The following is a 24,183-nucleotide window of genomic DNA, read 5'->3' on the forward strand; positions in this document are numbered from 1 at the left end:
ATATTAATCTTTTTACATAATAAATGTTTATTTATGTAATTAACACTTGTCTTTTTTATAATAAATGTTAAGGGCATTTAATCTTTAGAATTAAATATCTTATTATTATAAATGAGTTGACAATCAATGCAAACAAGCATTTATTGTGTAAAATATCAATATACCCTTATTTATTTTTACTAAAAGACAAAATGAATAGAGGTATTATAAGAAAAATAAAGTGTTAGACAATGCTAATGTTCCCATGAAGTCTTAGACGATAACATTTTCCTATATTTGTTTTTACTAAAAGACAAAATGAATAGAGGTATTATAGAAAAAATTAAGTGCTGGACAATGCTAACGTCCCTACGAAATCTTAGACGTTAGCATTGTCCAACACTTATGTTTTTCAACAATACCCTTCTTTTTTTGTCTTTTAGTGAAAAAACAAGGGCATGTTAGTATTTTTTTATAATAATATATTTATTATGTCATTAATAAATGCATTTATTATATTGACATTGATTGGCAAAACATTTATTTAAATATATATATATATATGGGAAATGTTCAGCAACAAACATTTTTTAAAACATGGGTTAGAGGTTTTGGAATAGGCTGATTTCTACGGTGAAGAGATCATCATCACCAAAAATCAGCCCATTCCAAAACTTCTAACCCCATCAAAAATGATTTACAAAAAACGGACGGTCCACGATTTTTCAACTTGTAAACATGGGGCTAGAAGTTTTGGAATGGGCTGATTTTTGGTGAGGATGATCTTCTCACCGTAGAGATCATACTCACCAAAAATCAGCCCATTCCAAAACCTCTAACCCATGTTTTGAAAAATGTTTTGCCAAAATGTTTGTTGCTGAACGGGACCCTATATCTATATATATATATATATATATATATATATATATATCAAGGGCCATATAAGAAAACATATGAGAAAACTTTCGTTTTTAATAAAATTTTAAAATATGAGTTAGAAATTTTGGATTGAGCTGATTTTTTGTGAGGATGATCTCTATGATGGGAAGATCATCCAAAAAAAAAAAAATCAGCCCAATCTGAAACTTCTAACCCCATTAAAAGTGATTTAGGATGTGGACCGTCGATTTTTTACCATTTTTTATCATTAATTTGTAAATCACTTTTGATGGATTTAGAAGTTTCTGATTGAACTGATTTTTTGTGAGGATGATCTTCTCATCATAGTGACCATCCTTGCAAAAAATCAGCTCAATCCAAAACCTCTAACCCTTATTTTGAAAAACGAAAGTTTTCTCATATGTTTTCTCATATGGCCCTTGAACATGACCCATATATATATATAATTCAAAATAGTTAAATGCTTATAATATTTATTATGTAAATAATCATTTATTGTGTAAAAGACCAATACACTTTTGTCTTATTAAAAGATAAAATAAAAAGAGATATTATTTTAAAAAAAAAAGTGTTGGACAATAATAACATCATCATGAAGTATTGGACGTTAGCATTCCCTTATATATATAGGATTAAAAGTTTCAGAATGAATTATTAATCCATACATTGAAAAAATGATTGACACAATATTTGATAGATATATATATATATATATATATAGGGAAATGTTCAGCAACAAACATTTTGACAAACATTTTAGCAAAACATTTTCAAAACATGGGTTAGAGGTTTTGAAATGGGCTGATTTTTTGTGAGGATGACCTCTACGGTGAGGAGATCATCATCACCAAAAATCAGCCCATTCCAAAACTTCTAACCCCATCAAAAATGATTTACAAAAAATGAACGGTCCACGATTTTTCAACTTGTAAACTGGGGCTAGAAGTTTTGGAATGGGCTGATTTTTGGTGAGGATGATCTCCTCACCGTAGAGATCATCCTCACCAAAAATCAGCCCATTCCAAAACCTCTAACCCATGTTTTGAAAAATGTTTTGCCAAAATGTTTGTCAAAATGTTTGTTGCTGAACGGGACCCATATATATATATATATATATATATATATATATAAAGAGAGATTTGATATATATATATATATAAAGAGAGAGCGAGAAAAGACCACAAAATTATTGATGGTACAAGTATGAGTCGTGACGAATGCACACAATTTTGGTATGCGGTTCACATAACAAGGACATAGAACTATAGATTTTTTTTTATTGAGATACACAAACAAAAAAAAACAAAAAAAAAAAAAAGATGTGCAATTATATGCCCTTACCGCATCAGCCATGTGCATTCATCATTACACTAGCAAGAAGTAGAAATCAAACTGAATCTCTTTAGAAAAGAGTAACTCATGGAACACGGAGTGTTTGTGTACCTAAAGTGTATAAAAGTCTCTCCTACCATTATTTTCTTATAATGTCAGTTTTAACATAAATAGTTGAGACATGTGTCCTCCATAGATATATGGCAAGTATTACCTGCACGTGCTTCTTAGATTACATCGTTTTACACATGGGGTTTTTCAAGTAGACACAACGGCTCTTCACATGGAAGACAGGAAGTACGATCCCTTGTTTGCCGCAATTTATTCTAAAGAGATTTACCCGTCAGACCCAACTGTTGCATTTTTACTGCAAAAACTATCTTTCACGACAAAAAATTTTAATAACTCTAAACAAAAAAAAAAAACAGTTAATTTTCACAATAGAAATTTAACTTTAAATTTGGGAGTTCAAAAATATATTTTGTTTTTTTAATTTCATCTTTTGGATATGAATTTTTCCATGAAATCTTGAAAAGACTTGATTGGTTGGATTTCAACCTCTAGTAAGATTTGAAATCTTATTAATTTAGTCATGCCAGCCTAATTCATAAAGTAAGGTTTGCTCGGATTACAATTTGATAAAGTAAGGGAGCTTTTGTAATAAAATTACAAGTATGCCGCGGCAAATCTCATTTTATTTTAATAGGTCTTTGTTGTATTTGTTTATAATATTATTATAAAAAAAGTAAGGGAGTTTTTCTGCCTCAGTAAATCTTACTTTATTTTAATAGGTATTTTTGTTGTATTTATTTATTTATAATATTATTATAAAAAGTAATAAAGATGTTCTTCTGAATTCTAACCATTCACAATTGTATTGTTGTAATAGAAAGCTGGTTTTGATTAATAAGGTCATTATTATAATACAAAAATGGTGGAATTACTTGTGTGCACATGTTACTTAAATAAAAGGAATTACTTATTTTTCTTATGAAAAGTATATATTATTTTGTAGAAATTATATTTATTAGTTATAAAAGAAATTAAGTTTACGTGGGTATTATAGTATAATAAATAAATAAAAATTATACTATATTTACGTGGTTCAATAATGTGTCTATGTCTATAAATCAAAATCAATCTTCTTCACTTAGAACACAAAGGAGAACAGTACAAGAAAAAACACTCTTGGAACCCTTGTACATTTCTCTCTCAAACCCTAAAAGAAGAAAAACCTTAAATTTTTACAACCCTAGAGGTCTCTATTTAGTTTCAATAACATAAATGGGGATCGTGAAAGAAAAATTAAATCAATTTCAATAACAGAAGACTTGGCTTTGAATATAGTGGAATGGAAGAGTAGGATTCATTCGGCCAACACCAAATCTTTGGGATAAGGTTTTATGGCTGTTAAATTCAAATTTTGGAGATATTGTAACTTGTTCCTATATGTTCATTTGCAAATAAAATAAGATCATTAGAACTTTCTCTTTTTGGGATTTTAACATATCTTTTGAGATTTGGCTTAGCAACAAGATGTCCACTAAAGAGAGTTACTGGGCTGGGCTGGCCCAATCCGTTTAAGCTCAAATGAGATCGACAAAACATAGCCCATTTTGAACCCTACTTCGTATTAGGGCTATTGATGGATCAGGTTTAGATCAAATCGAATTTGATTTATAATCAATCTGATATGCATCGAATTGGACCCTTGTTGGATTGGTTTCTTATTGGACCTAAATAATTGTATTCAAATCCGATCCAAGAAACAAAAAACAGACCTGATAATAAAATTCAATTTGACCCACAAAATACAAATAAGCTTCATATATTTAAATAAAATATATAATTTACCAACATATTGGGTCGGGTGGACCGGAATACGGTTGATCGAGATATCAAATCAGATCCTAACCAATTTGAATTCTTTGATCTAGTTCTGAATCAGAATAGATAGGATTTCAGGTCTGATCCGATCCAATCACTTGTCTTATGAGATTGGGTCTTTGTTGGGTTCCAAATCAAAAGTTATTGGACCAAATGTCTACTTTTCTTCTCTTTGAAGGGAATGTCTTTAAAGAGAGAACCAATTCAACTTTAAATTTGGATTAAAGGCAAATGTTTTCCTTAAAGGTTCCTCTCAGTCAGGATCTGTTTGGTACACTGCAGCAAATTATTTGAAAATGCAAAAAAGAAATTATTAGGTAAATGTTCAAATGGCCCAACATACCGCGAAAGGAGTCAAACCCCAATGATCATTTCCCTCGAAATGAATGCCATGGAACATCACAATCGAAATAAGGAAGAAATAGAACACGAAAGACTCAATTAATTCGGAACATAGATAGAAAATTTGATCAAATCATATAAGCAAAACAACGAGTAAGAGCGTGAAAAACATCTTCCCCGCTAGATTTGAGAAGGCAACAAAAATTAATGACAATACCTCGGGAGTTATCAGAGGTAGCCAACCAGATTAAAATAAGCTACTTTCGGATAAATACTAGGGCTCGAGTAGATGAGTTAAAGAAACACAAATCTCAGTGGTGAGTAATATGATATAGTTAGTGACTGGTTTTTCTTGATTCATCAAAATAAATGTCAATTATTCATAAATATTATGTCAGAGAAACGAAAACTATCCACAAATCAAACCTCTGACTAGAGACGTTATTCGAAAACTCGAACAGTTTGGATTTCCGAAAGCCTGATCTACAGATTGGAGTGCCCCACCCTAACATGGACCCGATGCCACGAAGTGTTCAGTACTCCTCTCAGATTCCATATGACTTCAACATTTTCAGGTTGGACATTTGCTGCTGAATCAACCTGCCAAAACAATAGTAGGAAAGACTGTCATATTTTATAAAGCCTAAGGACACAAAAATGAAACAATTCAAATGTGTCCAACTTTTTCACACCAAAAATGAAGAAATTCGATGGAACATGAAACAATGGTCCCTTGGGAAGATACCACTATATTACACAAGTAAATGAATACATACAGCTTTTGCAACTATTTCGGCGCTCTGGGGGATCTCAGCCTCAACTTTGAAAAAAACCCATGCCCATTTATCGCTGCTTGTATCATCCGCAGCATACAAAACACCAGTCTTCTGGTATCGGGAGGCTTCCACCCATGTCTTGCCACCATCAATGGAAACATCTACTCTCTCAATACCACGTCCACCTCCAGAGACCGCATATCCACTAATGGTAATCTGCAACAGAAACCATAATGAGCAATTGACTGATAATCTCCCATGTAGAGGATTAGCTTCATGAGACGGCCATCATGACGTGTGATTGACACGTCTAAAAAGCTAAAAGTTTTAGCATTTAACATCTGATCGTGCACTTACAATTGAAATGGTTTCTTGTTGAGGAGATCACTAACCTTTCTTTGTTTTACCACGTTCATATCCTCCAATGAACAAATAACACACTGTCAAAACCATAGGAGTGTTGATATATAAGTTGTGGATAAGAATATAATGTAATTTTTTTCGGAAGGTATATAATGTAATTGTTGTACTCAAAAAAGGCAGAAGTAATTGTGCTTAGAAGGTCTTCCCCTTTCATTGTTTATTCCACCATGTATGGAGTTACAGACAAGGTGTAAAATCTTGTCTCAAGCCAAAACCGAATCATTCCCATAACATTTGACTTTTTGTTCCGATTTTGGCCAAAACCAGAATGTTCCACTGAAACATTCAGAATCAGCACAAAATGATGAACCATGGAAGTATTTGCATATCAAATTATCAAGGGGATGAGATAAAAAACAATGCAAACTCATTATAGAGATCATCCTCACAAAAAATCAGCCCATTCCTAAACTCCCAACGCATATATTGAAAAATGTTTGGCTCTTTTTAGGGCCTCCAAACACTTCCCATATATATAGGGTTGGGCTCCATTGACTCATTTTGTGTTTAAATGGTTGGGATCATGTGTTTTTTCCATGAGTCAAGAGAACACTACCCATATAAAAGGTCCCGTTCGACAGACAATGTTAGGGAGACAAAATTTGTCCTCATGGCTTAAAAGTTTCAGATTGGGCTGATTTTTTGTGAGGGTGATCTCTATGGTGAGGAGATCATCCTCACAAAAAATCAGCCCAATCTGAAAGTTCTAACCTCATCAAAAGCGGTTTACAAATTAACAGTAAAAAATCGACGGTTCACAATTCTAAACCACTTTTGAGGGGTTATAAGTTCCAGATTGGGCTGATTTCTTGTGAGAATGGTCTCCTCACCATAGAGATCACCCTCACAAAAAATCAGCTCAATCCGAAACTTTTAAGCCACATAGGACAAACGTAGTCTCCCTTACGTTGTTTGTCGAACACTACCCATATATATAATAAAATACAACGGTGGGGACCACTTGTGGGGGATAAATGTCCCATCCAACTACAGTCACTCCACTTTATTGCTTTCCTTCTACCCCTTCAACTAATTGTCTTTACTCTCCTCCTCCCCCACCCCTTCCATTTTTCAATAATATCTCTCTAACTTTACTATATTTCCTCTTTTACCCCCTTATAACCCCCAAAGAGGATGTCCAGGCCTATGGCACGGGCGAACTCTAGTATATATATATATAAGGTTTATCACAAAAAATCAGCCCATTCAAAACTTCTAAAGCTATAAGAAAAAGGATTGTCACGGATCCTGAACCATATATATACACCCCTAAAGAGAGAATTAGGCCAAGAAACAAAATGATGTTAGTACAGCACGAGATAAGATTTGGATCCACTGGACACGTGAAATTGTTTCCTTTGGCAAATCTGAGAAGGTCTATGGAGGTAAAGTCATAAGGGGTTACTTACAGAAGTGAAGAACTAGGGTTTGGAGGGCTATGAGAAAATGAGCAACTTGATTTTCGGAAAAGGGCATAAAGTTAATCCTTGGAAATAAATTCGGTTGTGATAATGATTTTTCTTAATTGCGTTTTTCTCTACTTTTTTTGTAATATTTTTTTATTTGTGTAGTGGTTGGGGTGGCATAAGTAACACCTTACTCAAGTCGAGCCAGAAGGATTTCAGTACTTCACCAAAATGAAAATTAAAAATACCTGGACGGGAAAATCCATTAGTGGCTTCCTGGTAGACCAATCGATGTTGTCCCAGTTAACCGAAGGTGGAAACATCTTGTAGTCCTTTTGCATAAAGAAACCCTGTTTCACATAACAGAATCTTCAGTCTCATAGCATACAAAAGTGAAGTGACAAAGAATATATGAAAATGTTCTGGAAAATATAACTTTTTCTAACCTGGCATTCTTCTGCAATTATGTCGATGGAATCCAACCATTTCACAGAGCGTGCACCAATAACACCAGGGACAATCACCCGCAGTGGATAACCATGATCCCTGTTGAGAGTCTTTGGCATGACAATATAATAGTAAGCTTATATTAATAGAGGTGTGCAAACATTTTGTTTTTTCCAACATTTTTTTTCTTGGGTGGGGTGGGGGACATAAAAAGGAAAATGGGAGAAACAAAAGTGAGGGAGTGAAAATAAATCCTTCATTTAAAAGTTGTAGATTGAGTACTCTGTGAACAGAAGAACAACAACCGACACACCATTTTTTTCTTTTTTTCTCTGAATTGGTACAACACAGGTCTATATTCATCATTAGTTCTACACTTAAATTGAAACCTTCAATACAAGGAAAGAATACCCTAAAAACATTAAAAGTTCTTACCTCCCCATTCATCTCATATGCAAGCAACACATCAGCCGTGGGATTTGTTGCCTGATTTAATGGAATAGATGCCTTATATGGACCCCCCTTCTCCTCCTACAAGTTTCCGCAATCAGATGAAAATTATTAATCACATAAACTACTCTACCAAACAAGGAAATCCATGTTCAACATAGAACTTCTAGAATATAATTTAGCACAGCAGTACTCACCTTACACATATCAACACTGATAAATTCGACGTGTTTTCCCCCTGATGGTGTGATAGTTGTCAGATTAGGTATTCCCACAAGTTCAAGAACATCTGATAGTTTGGCCCCGCTCCAAATCGCTGAAATGGAAAACTAATAAGATCATAAACTTTAACCCCAAAAGATAAAAATAAAAAAATTAAAAAAGTTTAATACTTTTGAATATTATGTCCAAATGTACTTGTTAACCAACCAACTACTCCAAGAGACCGATCTATTGGAGAAGGGGAGAACTATGAATATAAGAGGGTCACAGGGCTTAACTGGGTATGACACACTCGAGAGTGGAGGAAAATATACACTTAACACTCCCCCTCACCCATAAGGGTGGAAAGAATCAAACCTGTGACCTGTACGAACCTAGCACTCTGATACCATGTCAACCAACCAACTACTCCAAAAGACCGATCTATTGGAGAAGGGGAGAACTATGAATATAAGAGGGTCACAGGGCTTAACTGGGGGTGATACACCTGAGGTTGGAGGAAAATATACACTAACAGTACTAAACATTTTTTTTTTTTTTTAAATCATCCAAAAAAAAATTGATGAGTTTAAATGCATACCCAACACATCCTATAAACATATATGTTTCTTGGTTTTTTTTTTTGTTAAGTAGATCAATTATATTAATAAGAAAAAACTGGTTGAGGTAACCCGCAACAATACATCAAGATACAGTCATAATATAAATTAAATATAAACAACTAGTTCTCGCACAAGGAATTTCATCTAAATACAAAATCATCAAAAAACACCCTTTTTAATTCTTCAAATTTGAATTATTGGGATGAAAAAGTTAGTGCTAGATAACATTTTATCTGATTTGAGAAATTTTACAATTCTGACTGAACCAACCTTGTACCTGGTTAACTCTACAAAAGAACCAATTCTACCTCTGATAACCTCCCCCTATATTTGGGGGTCAAGGTCTGAAACTCAGATCCAAGCATGTATTGAACTCCTGTACTCACACCCAATAAGTGTATGAACAGGCTTTAGGGAAAATTTGGAAATGAAGTCAATTTAGGGAGGAAACTTCTAACCTATTCAATCGTCAATATATTTTTAAATTAAAAGTCCCTTAATTTTAGATTTTTCCATCATTTTTTTCTTAATGTCGTTGATGAAATAATTTGGATATACTATATATTGCTTTTACTACATGGATAAATTTATTTGTCTAGATAGATTGAACAAGAAACATGATTCGTTCATGTGACCCCTAATACTTGGTTAAGTCTTTGACAATGATAAATTTCTTTGCCTATTGGGCCTCTTGAAATCCACATATGTATTGAAGCCAATAAATGGTGGTCCCCATCCCCTTGTAAATGCACAAAGTTATCAATATGAATTAACATATTGTCCTTTGGGTATCATTCTGCTACCAAAAAATACATTATTTACTATATCAATAAATCTAAAACTTGATTGCAGATGTGACAAGAAACAAACCATTTCCAATAGCGGAAACATCCCAGCCAACACCCTTCACTGTTCTCTTTTTACTCATCGCTGTCCTTCTATTACCTGCACACTGTAGAATGTAGAACTTAAGATGGTTAAGCATAAGAGTTCGGCGCACTGGAACAATAGTCAATTAGATGGTGCTCCCCACTAAAACTTGAGATCAATACTAGCTTACCAACAAAAAGAAGAACCAAAACCAACAAAGATACAAGTAATGCAACTTACTTGTAAAGTGGCAGTAACATCATATTTTGGGAGCTTCCTGTAAATTTAACACTACAAAGTGAACTTCCATGTTCAAGCAAATTTGTACAGGAGGATCAAGATAACAAAATATCAGTATCACTCTATGTTACCTGGTTCATTGGTTTGATCGTGTCGAATTCAGGTTCGTGATTAGTGGTTCACCACTCTTGAACGAACCAGGTTCACAAACGATATTTAAGTCATTTATGTTATCTCATAGAAGAAGACTCAAGTCAAGGGTGCATATCGTCAGTTTTAAAACAAAGGGTGTATCTTTGATAATTGACCAAATCTTGGGATTTCCAAAATGAGGGTTATCTCTAATATTGACCAAACTGTGGGTGCATTTTTAAATTCAACAAAACATGGGGGATTCGCCAGGTTCGTTGTTGCTGATGAACCCACTATGAACCAAACCTCGAACTGGTTCAAATTGTACTGGGTCGCGGTTCAGCACTATATCAGTGAACCCGGCAACATAGGTATCACTCACTTTTGTTTTTTAAAAAATAACAGCTTTATTGAGGAAATAAAAAATAGGAAGATTATACTTGCAGGATGGAGCTTCCAATGCATGTAAAGCTACATCACCAACCTGATATCAGCCATAGATAGCTCTTTGGGATTTTCCACCAACCCACCAATAGAAACACGGTATCTGTCCTCGAAAAAAGGTTTCATAATCAGTTTAAATCTTCTCGGATAATTAACTCCTTATAAGTACTAAAAAGTTTCAATACAGAAATAGGGCACACTACGACCTTTCAATATCATTAACTATTGGGATTGGCCCATGATTTCTCTTGTAGAACAAATCCACAGGAGTCACATATGAAGAAATCAAAGCCGACCGCGGTGGCTCGGCATTGAAAGGTTCCTGCACCAAGAATTTAAAAAATTATGTTCACTGAAGCTAAATGTGGGATGAAGGAAATTTTTTAAATAAATTCTTTAGAATGTTAATCCCAATATTGCATAATGTGAAGTACACATACTGATCTTCTATGTATATGCCAAGACTTTTGTAACCTGTTTTAAAAGGGAATTCTAAGTGCAAAATCCGAACCAGTTTCAACACCAATTTCAATCGTTTAATAAACTAGACCATTTCCAAGTGTAACACTGATGAATACCTTTAACTATCCACGTCTAGAAAGGTATTCCAAAATGTGAAAAGCTCAATCAATTTAGTACTAAGTTCCAAGCCTGAAATATAAATGAAAGAAAACAGACACCAAAGTTCTCATCATTTATTTAATCCAAGCTACCAAATACTAGATCTTAATGTGCACTGGACCCTCTCTGAATCCGTCAATAGCATAGTAACAAAGCATTTAAAACACGTCTTGCACCCCTGACGATTAAAACAATAATTTTAAAAAAAAAAAAAATGCGACTTTTTGAAAAAACATGTTTTTTTTTACGCAAACAAATTTTTTTCAATATTTAAAATTAAAAAAAAAAAAAAGACTAAACTAAACACTTTCTTTTCCTTTTTATAATGTGGGATTTGATACATAAATGTAGAAATATGGGATGATAATATTTTAATGTTATTATTTTTCATCTTTCCGATACTATGTTATTTTGAACAAAAGATATGTTGATGAGTTAAATTTTTTTGGCATCATACTATGTATAATTATGTTTGACAACATGTTATTTTGGAAACATAGAATGAATTAGAATAAATGACTTATGTACTATTAGATATATATATACATAGTTTTTAATATATTTTTTATCCTTTATTTTTCATCGGTTTCTGTTTTTTTCCGTTTCTTTCTCTCTTTTTTTCCCGTTTTCTATGTTTTTTCCGAAGTTTTCCCTTGCCGTTTTAAACCCATACTCCGACTTTGTGAGTATGATCAATAGTAAAGTTCATTAATCATGAGAGGAAAAAAATAAGATATTTCCTAAAAGAGGAGTTCCCAATTCCAGAAATACAATAAACCCAATACCCAGTTTTGCAAAAATCTACATATAACTCGCTAAAAAGGCAGCCAAATGTAAAATCACGACGACTACTATCACACCCATTTTTGATCATTTGATATGTGTTAGACCTTCTGATTCGATCAACGAAGAAATACCCTGATCTGGATGAAACCCACGACCCTAAAAAGATAACTAAATTCTCCAAATTTATTCAATCCAAACATATACTGATCTTCACTGCAAATTATCGTCTCCAAAGTCCATAGAGGAGAAAACCCACATCCCTCAAACGGATTCCCAGGTCCAGAAACGCAATTTTATTTTAACCTTCCAAAAAGAAATCCACAGCTAGCTTATATTATCTAACATAGAATAAAAAATACTGATTTTTTTTTTCTCGGATAGAAAAAGCAAACGCCATTAATGAAAAAAGTTGAAACTTTCTACATCCAAATCCGCAATTCAAGAAAATCCATTTCTTTATTTAACGATTTTTTTACCATTTTAAATCTAAATCAAATGAATAAAATAAAAAAGTAAAAAAAAAAAAAATTGACTCAGAGAGAGAGAGAGAGGAAGAAGGGAGAAGATTACCTTCGCATTGATTTGCAAGCATGGATGTCTTGGGGGCTCTTGTGAGTATTCGGAAGGACCAACGAGACCTGGCATTCTCAAAGCCTCACCTCACCTCACCTATCAAATGTTTGTGTCTATACGTGAGCAATAAAGATAGAGAGGGTTACACAATTAATGGTGAAGTGCGCATTTTGTTTTACGAGGTGGCGATGTTAACGATGACCCCACACAGTGCCTAGTGGTCAGTGGGCTTATGCGCACAAAGAGAATTTTGTATTGTATAAGAGGGTGCAACCTGGCCGCTGTGTAACAGCCATGTACTTTGACACCTAGAGTTTAGGTGTATCTCGCCCCGGAGTCACCCGAGAGCATCCATATAATATTATGTAAGACTCGTTATGAAGTCATGTCAGCTCCCGTACCAAGGCATATCTGTTAGCTTAGAGTACATGTCAGTCCCGTGCCAGGGCACACTTGTTAGCTTAGTGGTATTTTCGTAATAAGGGAGTATGATCGACCTCCACTTTTAATATTTTATTCTGGAAACCTAGGAAAGGAAAAGTATACACCTTGTAGGAAAGGTGTCAGTGCTATCCCAATCCCCGACCTACACCCACGTTGTTAAAGCCCTTGAAACCCAACTCCGTGGAAGTCCCGCATGTCATAGGATCATCTATTGTTTGTAATGCATCTATTATTTTTGTAACGCGTTGCACCGTATAATTCAATATTATATCAACAAAGTTACCTCCGGGCTTTGCCTCGTGTTGCTTCATTTACTTGTTTACTAGCTACGTGTGTGTGGTGTACGATTATTTTACAGGCTTGCAAGTGGATTTGACCCCCTTGCACCACACGACCTCGCTTCGAAAGAATAGGACCATGACACGCTGGCCCCGAACTCAATCCAATTGATCGGTGAGCCTGGCTGAGTCATGTAGAAGATGAGTTGAGCCTGGATTAGAATCATAGTAACAAAATTCTGCTTAGACTATTATTTGGCTAGGCTTCCATTCGATTAATTCGGATAAATTTTCGACCAAATTTTGGGACCATACAAATATTTTTTATCGTATTTTAAAATTGATGCACTTTTTTTTAATACACTGCAAATTAAATCTAGAATAAAGAAAATGAATCATAATAATAAAAATAATTTTTTGTAACAATTACAAGTTTAAGTATAACCACTTGCATAGCTTCGACCTTCACGATTTGAGTATTCGCGTTGTATGGAATCATCAAGGGAGATAAAATAATATTTTTCAATGTATCTTAAAATAGATGTATTTTTTTTAATAAACTACAAATTAAATTCATATTAAAGAAAATATATTATAATAATAAAATATTTTTTCAATTGTTAACTATAAGATACATTTGAATGGTTCCGACGATAGTACAAAATTGGGATTTGAGAAAATTCAATAGGGGAAAATGTAAAAAAAAAAAAAATCAACAAATGACAACAAATTTGAGAAAAAAATAAAAATATACTATCACTAAACATAATATTAAATAAAATTATAAAGTTTCTGTAGACACCTATTTTGCCTGGGTTGAGCCCAAGAACACTAAGAACCTTTCAAAAATGGGTTTGACGTAAGAAATTTTTCAAGAAGGCTTTGAAGCCCATCAATCAATTAACCACAAAGCCCAAAGGCCATTTTCATTGAGATTTTAAGCATGGTCGTGTGTGACCCTTAGTCAAGTCAGTTTTTGCCTTTGCCTTTCCTCACCCAAAGGGCAGTATTAACTTTTGTATATTAGGGGGGGTTCCCCATGGTCAACACATGCATTTGTTCAGTCTCTAGCTCACTCGAGGCCATTCTATTGGGCAATTACAAACTAACATGGGTTATAATTTGTTTAGTGGAGATGAGAGTATAAATCCCCTTCTAATTGACTTTTCCCCCAAGAAATTCCTTCATTTTATCTTTTTATCCATTCATCAACCTTCTAATAAACTCTCCACATTGGTCTTCAAATAATTTTTCAATTCTTCTAACAAAAACCCTTGATTAAATGTTAGTCCCCACATGAGTTGAATTATCACCTTAACCTCATCTTATTTAACCTAAGAGAGGGTGACTCTTGTGCTTATTGATTTTATCCTCAATTCAAGAGGCCCTCATAGTATTCAATGTAAGTAGACTCATTTCGAAAGTTTTTGACTCTTTTGTCTAACTTATAGAATTCTTTAGAACTTGCACATAAAGACCACATCATCCCTAGTTTCTTGGAGACTTCCTCAAGTTAAATGACTTTAATATCTAAAATCTAAATCCATATTTACATGTCATCTAGCTTAATTCTCTTTTTTTTTTTATACTCCAAGTCAAGGTTTTTAGACCCTTTAACTTCCTTTAAGAAGTTTCTATAACTTGTTATTTTGTACAATCCTATCATTTGATCATCATAATTAATAAGACTCGTAGGAATGTAAAGACAATAAAAAAACTACATGATGGAGGACAATTAGAATATTTCTTTTATGATTTTAGTGAGAATATTGGGAACTCTATGGTTTTAGATAAGTTTATTCCTAAGGGTCTCCCAAAAAATTATAAATATAACCCATATCCAAGGCAAATGAGATGAGGAACTCAAGTAATCCCAAAATTCTATCAAACTTTCTCTTCAAAACTCTTTAGCCCACCAAATCCTCCCTCAAGCCCCCAAGAAACCTAAATCAAGAAGAAGAGAATGGAATAAAAAAGAAGAAGAAGAGACCAAGATGGGGAGGAATTCATATTTTCTATTTTTCTTTATGTAGTTAACCCCCCCCCCCCCCCCCCCTCTTCCACTTCCATCTAATCCTCTTCTTTTACATTCAATGAGATTTACTTTATGCTATTTTTATATTTTATATAAAATATAAACTATATAACTTATAAATATACACATACATAACTTATAAACTATAAATAATTATATAATATATATTTATATAACTTACATATATTTATATAAATACTTTATTTTTGTAATTATACAAATTATATTACTTATAAATAAATATATAACTTACACTTATAAATATATCACAAAATAACTAAATCAAAAATGAATTGTCGATGAAATTGTAAATTACATTGAGTGCATTACATTGAATATAAAAGTAATTATAAAAATTAAACTACTTACAATTACAAAAATGGGGAGGACAGCATCACATTAGTTTGAACACATCCCAATTAGGTTGACACCCGTTCGTTCTATCTATCATATATACAACTTAACCCAAAAAATAATAAAAAATTAAATTAAATTTGCAATTCCTTTAATGACTGTTCTATTGATTGTTCTAATCAGACTTCTTGTTCTCCTCTTTTACATAACCACCAATATTTCAAGTAAACTAAAGTTTTTAATGTTTCCGAAACTAAACAGCTTCTATATTGAGATAGAATCCTTCCACTTGTACTAAATGTTGATTCTGAAACCACGGTAGACACATAAATCATTAGTAGACCACATGTCATTATAGATAACACGCGATAATGCATACTATAACTTTTCCACTATTCTAAAATATTATAATGACTCTCATCCTCGATTTCTATGAGATTAGAATCCAAATAACGTTGTAATTCAGATGTTGAATTATTATTATTATTAATTATTGGTGCTCTTAATAAAAGGTTAAGAAAAGTTGTTTTTGCATTAGAAGATGATATTGCTACATTTTGAGGTCTGCTAGTAGTATTATTATTTAAATCATACTTACTTTCATAAATTTTAAAAAAGTAAATAATTATTTTTTAATGTTTTTGCATTTCAATTTCAACATTAAGATCATCATTTAAACTAAAAATAAGTTCTAAAACTTTAATTTTAAATCTAGAGTCCATAATTGAAGAAAATGTTAAGTTATGTGGAATAGTTTTTCAATATTCATTTTTGTAACATTATTATTATTCAAATTCAAATTTAAAAGTTCTTTAATTTGAGTTAATTATACACAAAATTCAATGGATGTAACATATTTTTGTCCCGAATTTTTTTTTATAATTTTGACAAAACTTTGAAAATAATCACAAATATTAGATACATTTTTCTAATCATTTTCTTATAATCGTGTTTCATTACGCATATCTTTTAAAAATCTTTTTATTAGATTTTTATAATGAATCATGTGTTGTAGTATGTAATACGTAGAATTCCATTGATGTGGTGTGTGTAATGATAATATAATTGGTGGTAAATCAAATAATACACAATATTCATCAAACCATTTTTATTTAATATGTGATACTTTTGTAGTACTAATAATTTCTCTAATATTTTTCAAAAATATTATTTATACATTAAATTTCATCTTATACAATTAAATTAAAAATATGTACCGCACAATGAACATGTAATAATTTTTTTTTAAATTAATTCATCAAATAATGCATCTTTAAGGTAAGATACGACATTATTAGTACTACTAGCATTATCTAATGTAATTGTAAATATTTTATTACTAATTTCAAAATCTAATAAAAAAATTTGCAAAACTTCAAAAATTACTAAATTAGTATATTTTGCATTTAATAAAGAAAAAGATATAATTCTTTTGTGCAAATTCTAATTTTCATCTATAAAATGAGTCGTAACACACATATATGGTATACATTGAATTAAAGTCTATAAATCAGAAGTTAAGAATATTTTACTAAGTGTATTTGGTAATAAATTTTTAATTTATATTCTTTTTATTTTTAAATATTTTCATTACATTTCTTTTTTTAATATTTTTAGAAATACTTTCAAAATTAGAAAAACATGTTTTTTGAATAAATTTTTTATAATGTATTTTTTCAATTACAAGAAATGATATTTATTCTATAATAAAAAAATTTAACGGTTTCTCGTCGTGTCCTTTCGACATCATATGACCACGTGTTTATGTCGCCGATGGTTGATCGACTAAGTAGATTTTGACTAATATAGGGTTGTTCTATTCTTAGATACGTATTTTTTTGTGTTTATTCATTGTACTCGTTCTAATAGATATAATAGAATGAATTAGAATTTTTCCACAATAATTATATTTTATTTTTGTCCTGATTTACAACATTTATTAAGGGAAAATGTTGCCATGCCTTATATCGAAATCTTTTCGATTTTTTTGAAAGATTTGGATTAGGATTAGAGGGTTCTATATCATTACTAGCCCCCCCTATAAGTAAATGAATTAAAATTAAAATTTAAAGGATCGTTAAGATCTTAAAAATCATCAATATTAATATTTTGATGATCCATTATATAAAAAATTAACAATAAAATTAAAATTAATAGAAGTTGGTTAGACTTCACTTACAAGTAGAAAAAAAAAAGGAGAGGAGAATCTTAATATAATAATATTAAGAAAAAAAAATTAGAACCACTACACTTTATGTCGAAAATTTTGATTTTGATTGGTTGATTGTGCCACGTGTCGATTTGATCGATTGATCTTGTCACGTAGAAGAAATTCTTGATGATGACTTTGATCTTGGTCATTTCATGAAGACTTGGTCTTGATCACTTGGTGAAGATTTTATCACTTTGACAATGATTTGATCTTGATCTTATCATATAGAAGAATATTGATCACTTGATGATCAAATTAATTGAGAATAAATCTTAATCTAATAAAGATCTTAGAGAATTTAATACAAAATTATGAAAACAAATAAAAGAGAGAGAGATTTAGAAAACTTTGAGAGATTTTTTAGAAAATTTGTAGTGAAAAATGAAATTCATTTTGGGGTATTTATAAAAATAAAACATTTATATTTACTCTCATCCCCTCCCAATGGTTTAAAAATAGTAATAATTCCTTTTGGGGGTGGGTAAAAAAATTTCAAATTTTTTTTCCTTTAAAAAACCAGGTTTCACGTTGGACGTTGAGGTGGGGGGTAATGGTAAAAAATTCAAAACTTTTTGAAAATTTTTGGGTTTTTGATCTTGGGTCTGTTCAGGTTCGATCTAGGGTAATAGTTTTCAAATCGGGTTCAGTTTAGATTAAGTCCAGCTTGGGGGGGGGGGGTCAAATTGAATTCGAACCCAATTTTTATGGGTTCGGTTCGGTCCAAACCCAAATGGATTAAGTCTCGTTTCGATTCGATTTTTGGGTTGCAAGTAAAAAATGTACATCCCCACCCTTAAAAAAACCAATTAAGGTTCATTGACAAAGGTCAATGTTGACAAATCCTCAAAAAGCTCATGCTTACAAGAGTAGACACATGTCATCACTACAACCAATCATTACCAACCTACTTATCACTTTCAAAAGCTACACACACTAGTTCCCCACCACATCACATGTCATACTTAATCCAATCATTTTCACTCAAAACCTCCTCACAAGTTACCCCCCACGCTACACCATACCTCATTACCTCAATCAACTCACATAACCCCTCAAAAGCTACTAATCACCATACTATTATATCACCATTTTCTTCACCTTGCCAAAATCAAAATACCTAACTACATCACCTTAGCCATTCTATCAAACAACCACCTCACATCTTAACTTAACCATCACTCAACTAAGGTATGAGTTGCAAAACCCAACTCATTTAAATCATACAAATTGAAATGAGTCAAAGAGATATCCATTTAGTTTTGCCCATTTTTACCCTCCATTAACCTCAAATCCCCAACTCTAATCTCTTAAAATCTTATGTTGTTTTCCCTTAACTATTAGTTTGAAACCCTTTTGATCCTAAAAGGTGTCCCAAAACTCTAGAAAAATCCATCATCTCTCTAAAAAATCTTATTCTTTGATTATTTCTCTCAAACCTCAAATCTCAATGCTCAAAAAATCTCTCTCTCTCAAATCTAAAACTTTACAAAACTCTCTACTCATCCCATCTCCCCCTCTCTATCTCTATCTCTATATTCTCTAAAAATAACTAACAAAAACACATTAGCAAGGATTTAAGCAGAAGAAGAAAAAAAACAAAAAACATGAGTTTTAAAGTGGGTTTGGAGTAGGATTTTAATTTTGTTTCTCCCTTTCTCCCATCTTCATCTCCCTATACTATCTCTCCCTTCTTCTTTAATTTTGGTTTAGAAAACCTTAAGATGTAATGAACACCACCCTCTCCTACTCTTGGTAAATTGAACTTCGATTCAATCAGAAGTGCAAGAGTTATAATTATTTTCAAATGAAAAATTATTTTAAATCATTACAAATCTATACATGATTATCAAATTTGTCTACGTTAAGGAGTCGATCAAGTATGCCACCTGGCGAGTCATATTACAGGACTCTAGAAAATAAGATAGACAAATTAAAGTCAGTGGGTATAAGAGAATATATTCAATCCAAATGCATATATTCTTAGTGTCTAAGCAAATTGTGGTGCTTCCTCACTCTACATCAATCAAAATCCCCTCGTCCTAGAAAAAATTAAAAAAAAAAGTTTGATAATAACCTCCAAACAGAATATATGTATCGACATCATACCAAGATCGAGGATGGATGATCCTTTAGATTTGGACCATTACATAATCTTAACAGTCGGGTATAGTTCAAAACGCAATAAGATTCGAATGACAGAGGAGAAAAAATTTGTAAATTTTTTAAAGATTTGAGTATGTGGATACTATGTAAGCAGTTCACTTTATTTATTTTATTTAAATCAATCTCTTAAAATTTTGACATGTAACGGGTCAATCGCATCTTTTCTGGTCAAAAGTGATTAAATTACACTTTAACGCTCTATGATTTCACATAATTTCATGTTTGGCCCCTAACATTTTGACATTGCACTTATCTCCCCTTTCGGCTTCGACACATTGTTAAAATTCATATATTATTTTACTATTTTACCCTCTCATTTTATCTTTTTAATAAAAAGATAAAATTAAAAATTAAAAATATAAAATATAAAAATATTCATATCGAACCATTCACAAGTAAATCCATTTTTTTTTCACATGGATATTTTTCTTTATAAAAACGAATAACATTTTAACAATGATAAAATGATCTAATGATCTTTATAAAGTAAAAAAAAAAAAAAAAATTATTTTTTAACTATTTGATTGATGCATATTCGAAGTTAAGTACGAACAAGTGGAGGCTATAGCCCATATTGAATTTGTTGGGGACAAAAATTTAGATATAGTCCCTATATTTTAATCCATGTTAGATATATCCACTTTTGAAAGTTGGAACGGATGACATTCGTTTTTACTTTTGTGTGATTTAAGCCTCTTATTTTTTATAGATATTAAATATAAATCCTTGGGCTTTGCAATACATGGGTGCATGTCTAAATCACCCTAAGAAGCGCCCCCCCCCCCCCCCCCCCCCCCCCCCCACCTCAATATTATATAGATACATGACTCTATTTTTTAAATTGACAACATGCATCCTTAGTCCTGATCTTTTAAAATTTAATACTAATACTATGTACTATGGAAAAGGGTTAGATTAACTTGATTTAATTAGTAAGATTTCAAATCTTAATAAGGATCTTTGGATCTACATGGATTCTCATATTAGCAATGTAATACTGCAACCTTCTGAATTTCATGAAAAAAGTCAAATTCAAAAACAAAAACAAAAAAGTCATTTTTTAGATTTGATTTAAGGTGTTGAAATGGATGGCCATTGAACTCGTAAATTTAAAAATGAAATTCAACAATGAAAAAGAAGTTTTTTGAACTTTCTTTTCAAAAAAATTTCAAAATTCTTAGAATTGTGTCCTCTATAACCCTAAAGCATAGGACTATGTTTTTTTTATCCCACAAGGTGATGTGACAAGGTAACTTTCCTTCCTAACTTAGTAAGAAAATGTTTCTCACTAGAATATGACTTAAGGGTCCTCACCTTCAATTGTTGTCCAACTTTTTGAAAGGAAAAAAAACTAGCGATTTAGCCTCCCCCACCCAAATGAATATGATCGGTGTTAGAGATATCCTTGTGTTTGCATCTCTTATAGGGATCCCACTAAACTTTAAAAAAATTGGTGATTTAAACCTTGTCATTTTGATTGATATTAGCCATTTGATTGATATTAGCCATCAATAACTCTTATATTTTTCAAGTTGATGACATGCATCCAATGTCCTCGATCTTCGTAGATTAATAAAAAATGATTAAGGGTATCCCCCTTCAATTGCTATAGTCCACAACCCACATTCAATTAACATTGTCCCCTTAAACTTACTAAGAGTGCTTGGGCTCACCTCTTGGCATCCAAAAATATGATTCGATGCTTCAAGGGAATAGAAGACGAAACTCTATGAATTTTTCAAAAAAAATTAAATTAAATTTAAAATTATTTTAACCGTTGAATTTCATTTTTAAGTTTGGGAGTTATATGGAAGTATGCTAGCTGTGGCGCCCCGTCGGACGCTAACACAAATCCTCATGTCAGATTTCAAGGTACGAGGTGGCACCTCGAAATTTCGGCATGGTCTCCTCTGTTTATGTTAGCATTCCAAGGCGATTCAACCTGCACCTGATAAACGACATACAATCTTGCATATAACAAACAAAATATAATACTAGCGGAAGCCCATATACGTCTAATAATGTTCGATAGATCAGAGTGCGGAAGAAGAAAATTATATACAGGATTATACAAAATTCCTCACTCTAACAGAATTCCTAACACTCAAGACAAATCCATAAGACTACTTGGAGAAACTGACACCACTAGGGGGTATAGTCCTAGTACTTACCAGGTGACGGACTCTAGTTGTCTATCTGACCAACCAGATGATCCTCATTCATTTTCTACACTTGTTTTGCCAAGCTTCAGATCTGAAACTAAAAAAAATGGAGAAACAAGGGGTGAGTAACAATGGTTACCCAGTAAGGAAGCAACAATTTCTGCCAATAACCTCTCCTAACATGAACGAATAAACATACTGAATCATTTTAAAGTAAACAAAATTTTACAGAATCAACTACGATTAACTGGTACATATAGCCAGGGATGAGCAACTAAACATTTTAAAACTGACATCACATCAATCAGCATTACTCACTATAACATTATCTTTTTATACAAATCTAATTGATCAAATGGAAACATTAAACATGCATTTCATTTTATATATCAAAATAAGCAACAGATACATAATACACAATGGTGGAGTATTGGAATTAGAGAGTTGGGATTCACGACTGGATCGCTCCCAGTCGGGACATGATGTTACAATTTCTCTCTGGTTTTTAGTTCCTGATTTTGTGGCTGGTCGCTGTTTACCACATTTGGTTGACCATTTATCCGGCTCAGGCTGGCCGTTTGACGTGGCCGTAAGCAATGGGTCTCTTTTCGATGTGTCAGAACGTTCGACTACTATAGATTGTTAGTGATCACTGACCAATCATCTTCGTCTATGCCTATCAGGCGTACATGTGATTCCCAAATATATAAACCATTCGTATATGACCACCTTTACATTACAAGTTCACTGGTAAAGATAGAAAGGAACAAACCCGGATTCCAGTTGTGACTCCTCTCATACGCGTCCCATACCACGTATGAGCTTGGTGGTCCCTACCGTACATCCCAGGATAGTACACCACTCCGGATGATATGATGCACTATCCCTTCAGGCATTCACAAACTCCTTAACAGCTCACAAAATAGCTGCTTATATATATTATTTTCATTTGAAAACAAAAGAGAAATTTACAATACAAGGTTGAGAATAGATATCCAGTTTCCTTCCATACAAGTGTGGCCACCCGGCCTAAAATAAATAACATAACAGAGCGTCTCGCGCTAACAGAAAGTAAATAAACATGCAACCAGTAACATTATACCTGGATATCCGTTCACCAACCTGCATACAACATAACAACGTAAAATGCAGACATCACCCCTCGGGTGTGACTCTGACATTTTACCGTTTCATACCCTTTTTCCCTTTTTTCGACTTTTACAGTTTTCAATCTCTTCATAAAATATTCATTTTCTGATATTCATCAACTCAATATGAGTTCATTGAATATTAAATCACATTTTTCAACTATAGAATTTATTTCTATCAATAATATTGAAAAAAAATACAAATTTCATATCAAAACGGGGTCCGAGCAGTGCACAAGACCCAATTTATGGCAATAACCCGTTAAAATACCCTACCCATGTATAATTTATTAAAAATACAATTAAACATATCAAACATGCAATTTCTAGCGTGAATTTTTGAAATAACAAAATAATTCTATATTTTAAAAATACATCCAAATTTTTCGATAAAATCCTAAATGCAATTTTCACAATCTAGATTACTAATAGAAATTGAGAGTTCCTTACAATCACTAGGCGACGGAATTGAAGCACGTGCACGGAAATCGAGGCGAACTGTACGGAAATCGAGACGAACCGAACTTCGAAGTGGCTGATTTTCGAAACCGGCCCGATGATTTTGAAGATCTCGATGTGCTCGTCTCTTCTCCCTAATACGATGAAAGACGGTTTGACCCCGAAATTGATGAAAATCGAGGTTGAAGTTACGAAATCTCCGTATAAAAATACGGCTGATTTTTGACCATACGGGGTGAAAAAGGCGAGAAAACGAAAGGAATTTGGGTGGGTTATGTAGAGAATGAGGCTGCGGACGTTTCTCCCTTCTGCGTCGGAAGACGGTTTGATCCGGAAACAGACGAAATCCGAGGTCAAAGTTTCGAAATTTTCGTATCCAAATACGACTGATGTTTGACGATATCGGGTAAAATAGAAAGTGAAACAAAGAAAAGTTGGGTGGGTTTTGTAGAGAACGTAGCTGCGGACATTTCTCCCTTCTGCGTCGATCGTCGAC

At 32.7% G+C, this 24,183-nt stretch overlaps 1 protein-coding gene across 1 annotated transcript; it reads right to left on the reverse strand.

Annotated features, from left to right (window-relative positions):
* Window positions 1–4,734: 4,734 nt before the first annotated feature.
* Window positions 4,735–12,646, reverse strand: SOX (sulfite oxidase). The gene is made up of 12 exons (XM_086447758.1): window positions 12,430–12,646; window positions 10,659–10,774; window positions 10,493–10,555; window positions 9,877–9,913; window positions 9,637–9,718; window positions 8,140–8,258; window positions 7,928–8,023; window positions 7,492–7,602; window positions 7,294–7,395; window positions 5,609–5,656; window positions 5,217–5,432; window positions 4,735–5,040 (listed from the first exon to the last, which is right to left on the reverse strand). Exons 1-12 carry the CDS (start codon window positions 12,502–12,504, stop codon window positions 4,924–4,926), a joined length of 1,182 nt encoding a protein of 393 aa, XP_086303884.1. The 5' UTR covers window positions 12,505–12,646; the 3' UTR covers window positions 4,735–4,923.
* Between the last annotated feature and the right edge of the window lie 11,537 nt (window positions 12,647–24,183).

The sequence above is a fragment of the Akebia trifoliata genome, chromosome 7 (genome assembly GCF_017979445.1).
Source record: "Akebia trifoliata isolate Shusen 1 chromosome 7, ASM1797944v1, whole genome shotgun sequence".
Taxonomy (NCBI): domain Eukaryota; kingdom Viridiplantae; phylum Streptophyta; class Magnoliopsida; order Ranunculales; family Lardizabalaceae; genus Akebia; species Akebia trifoliata.

Bases quoted from the DNA above. Each gene is read 5' to 3' on its own strand.
- SOX (XM_086447758.1), bottom strand. From the start codon at position 12,504: ATGCCAGGTCTCGTTGGTCCTTCCGAATACTCACAAGAGCCCCCAAGA. The intron at 7,603-7,927 runs GTAAGAACTTTT...GTCATGCCAAAG, and splicing joins CATATGAGATGAATGGGGAG to ACTCTCAACAGGGATCATGG. The intron at 5,041-5,216 runs GTATGTATTCAT...TTGTTTTGGCAG, and splicing joins CCGAAATAGTTGCAAAAGCT to GTTGATTCAGCAGCAAATGT.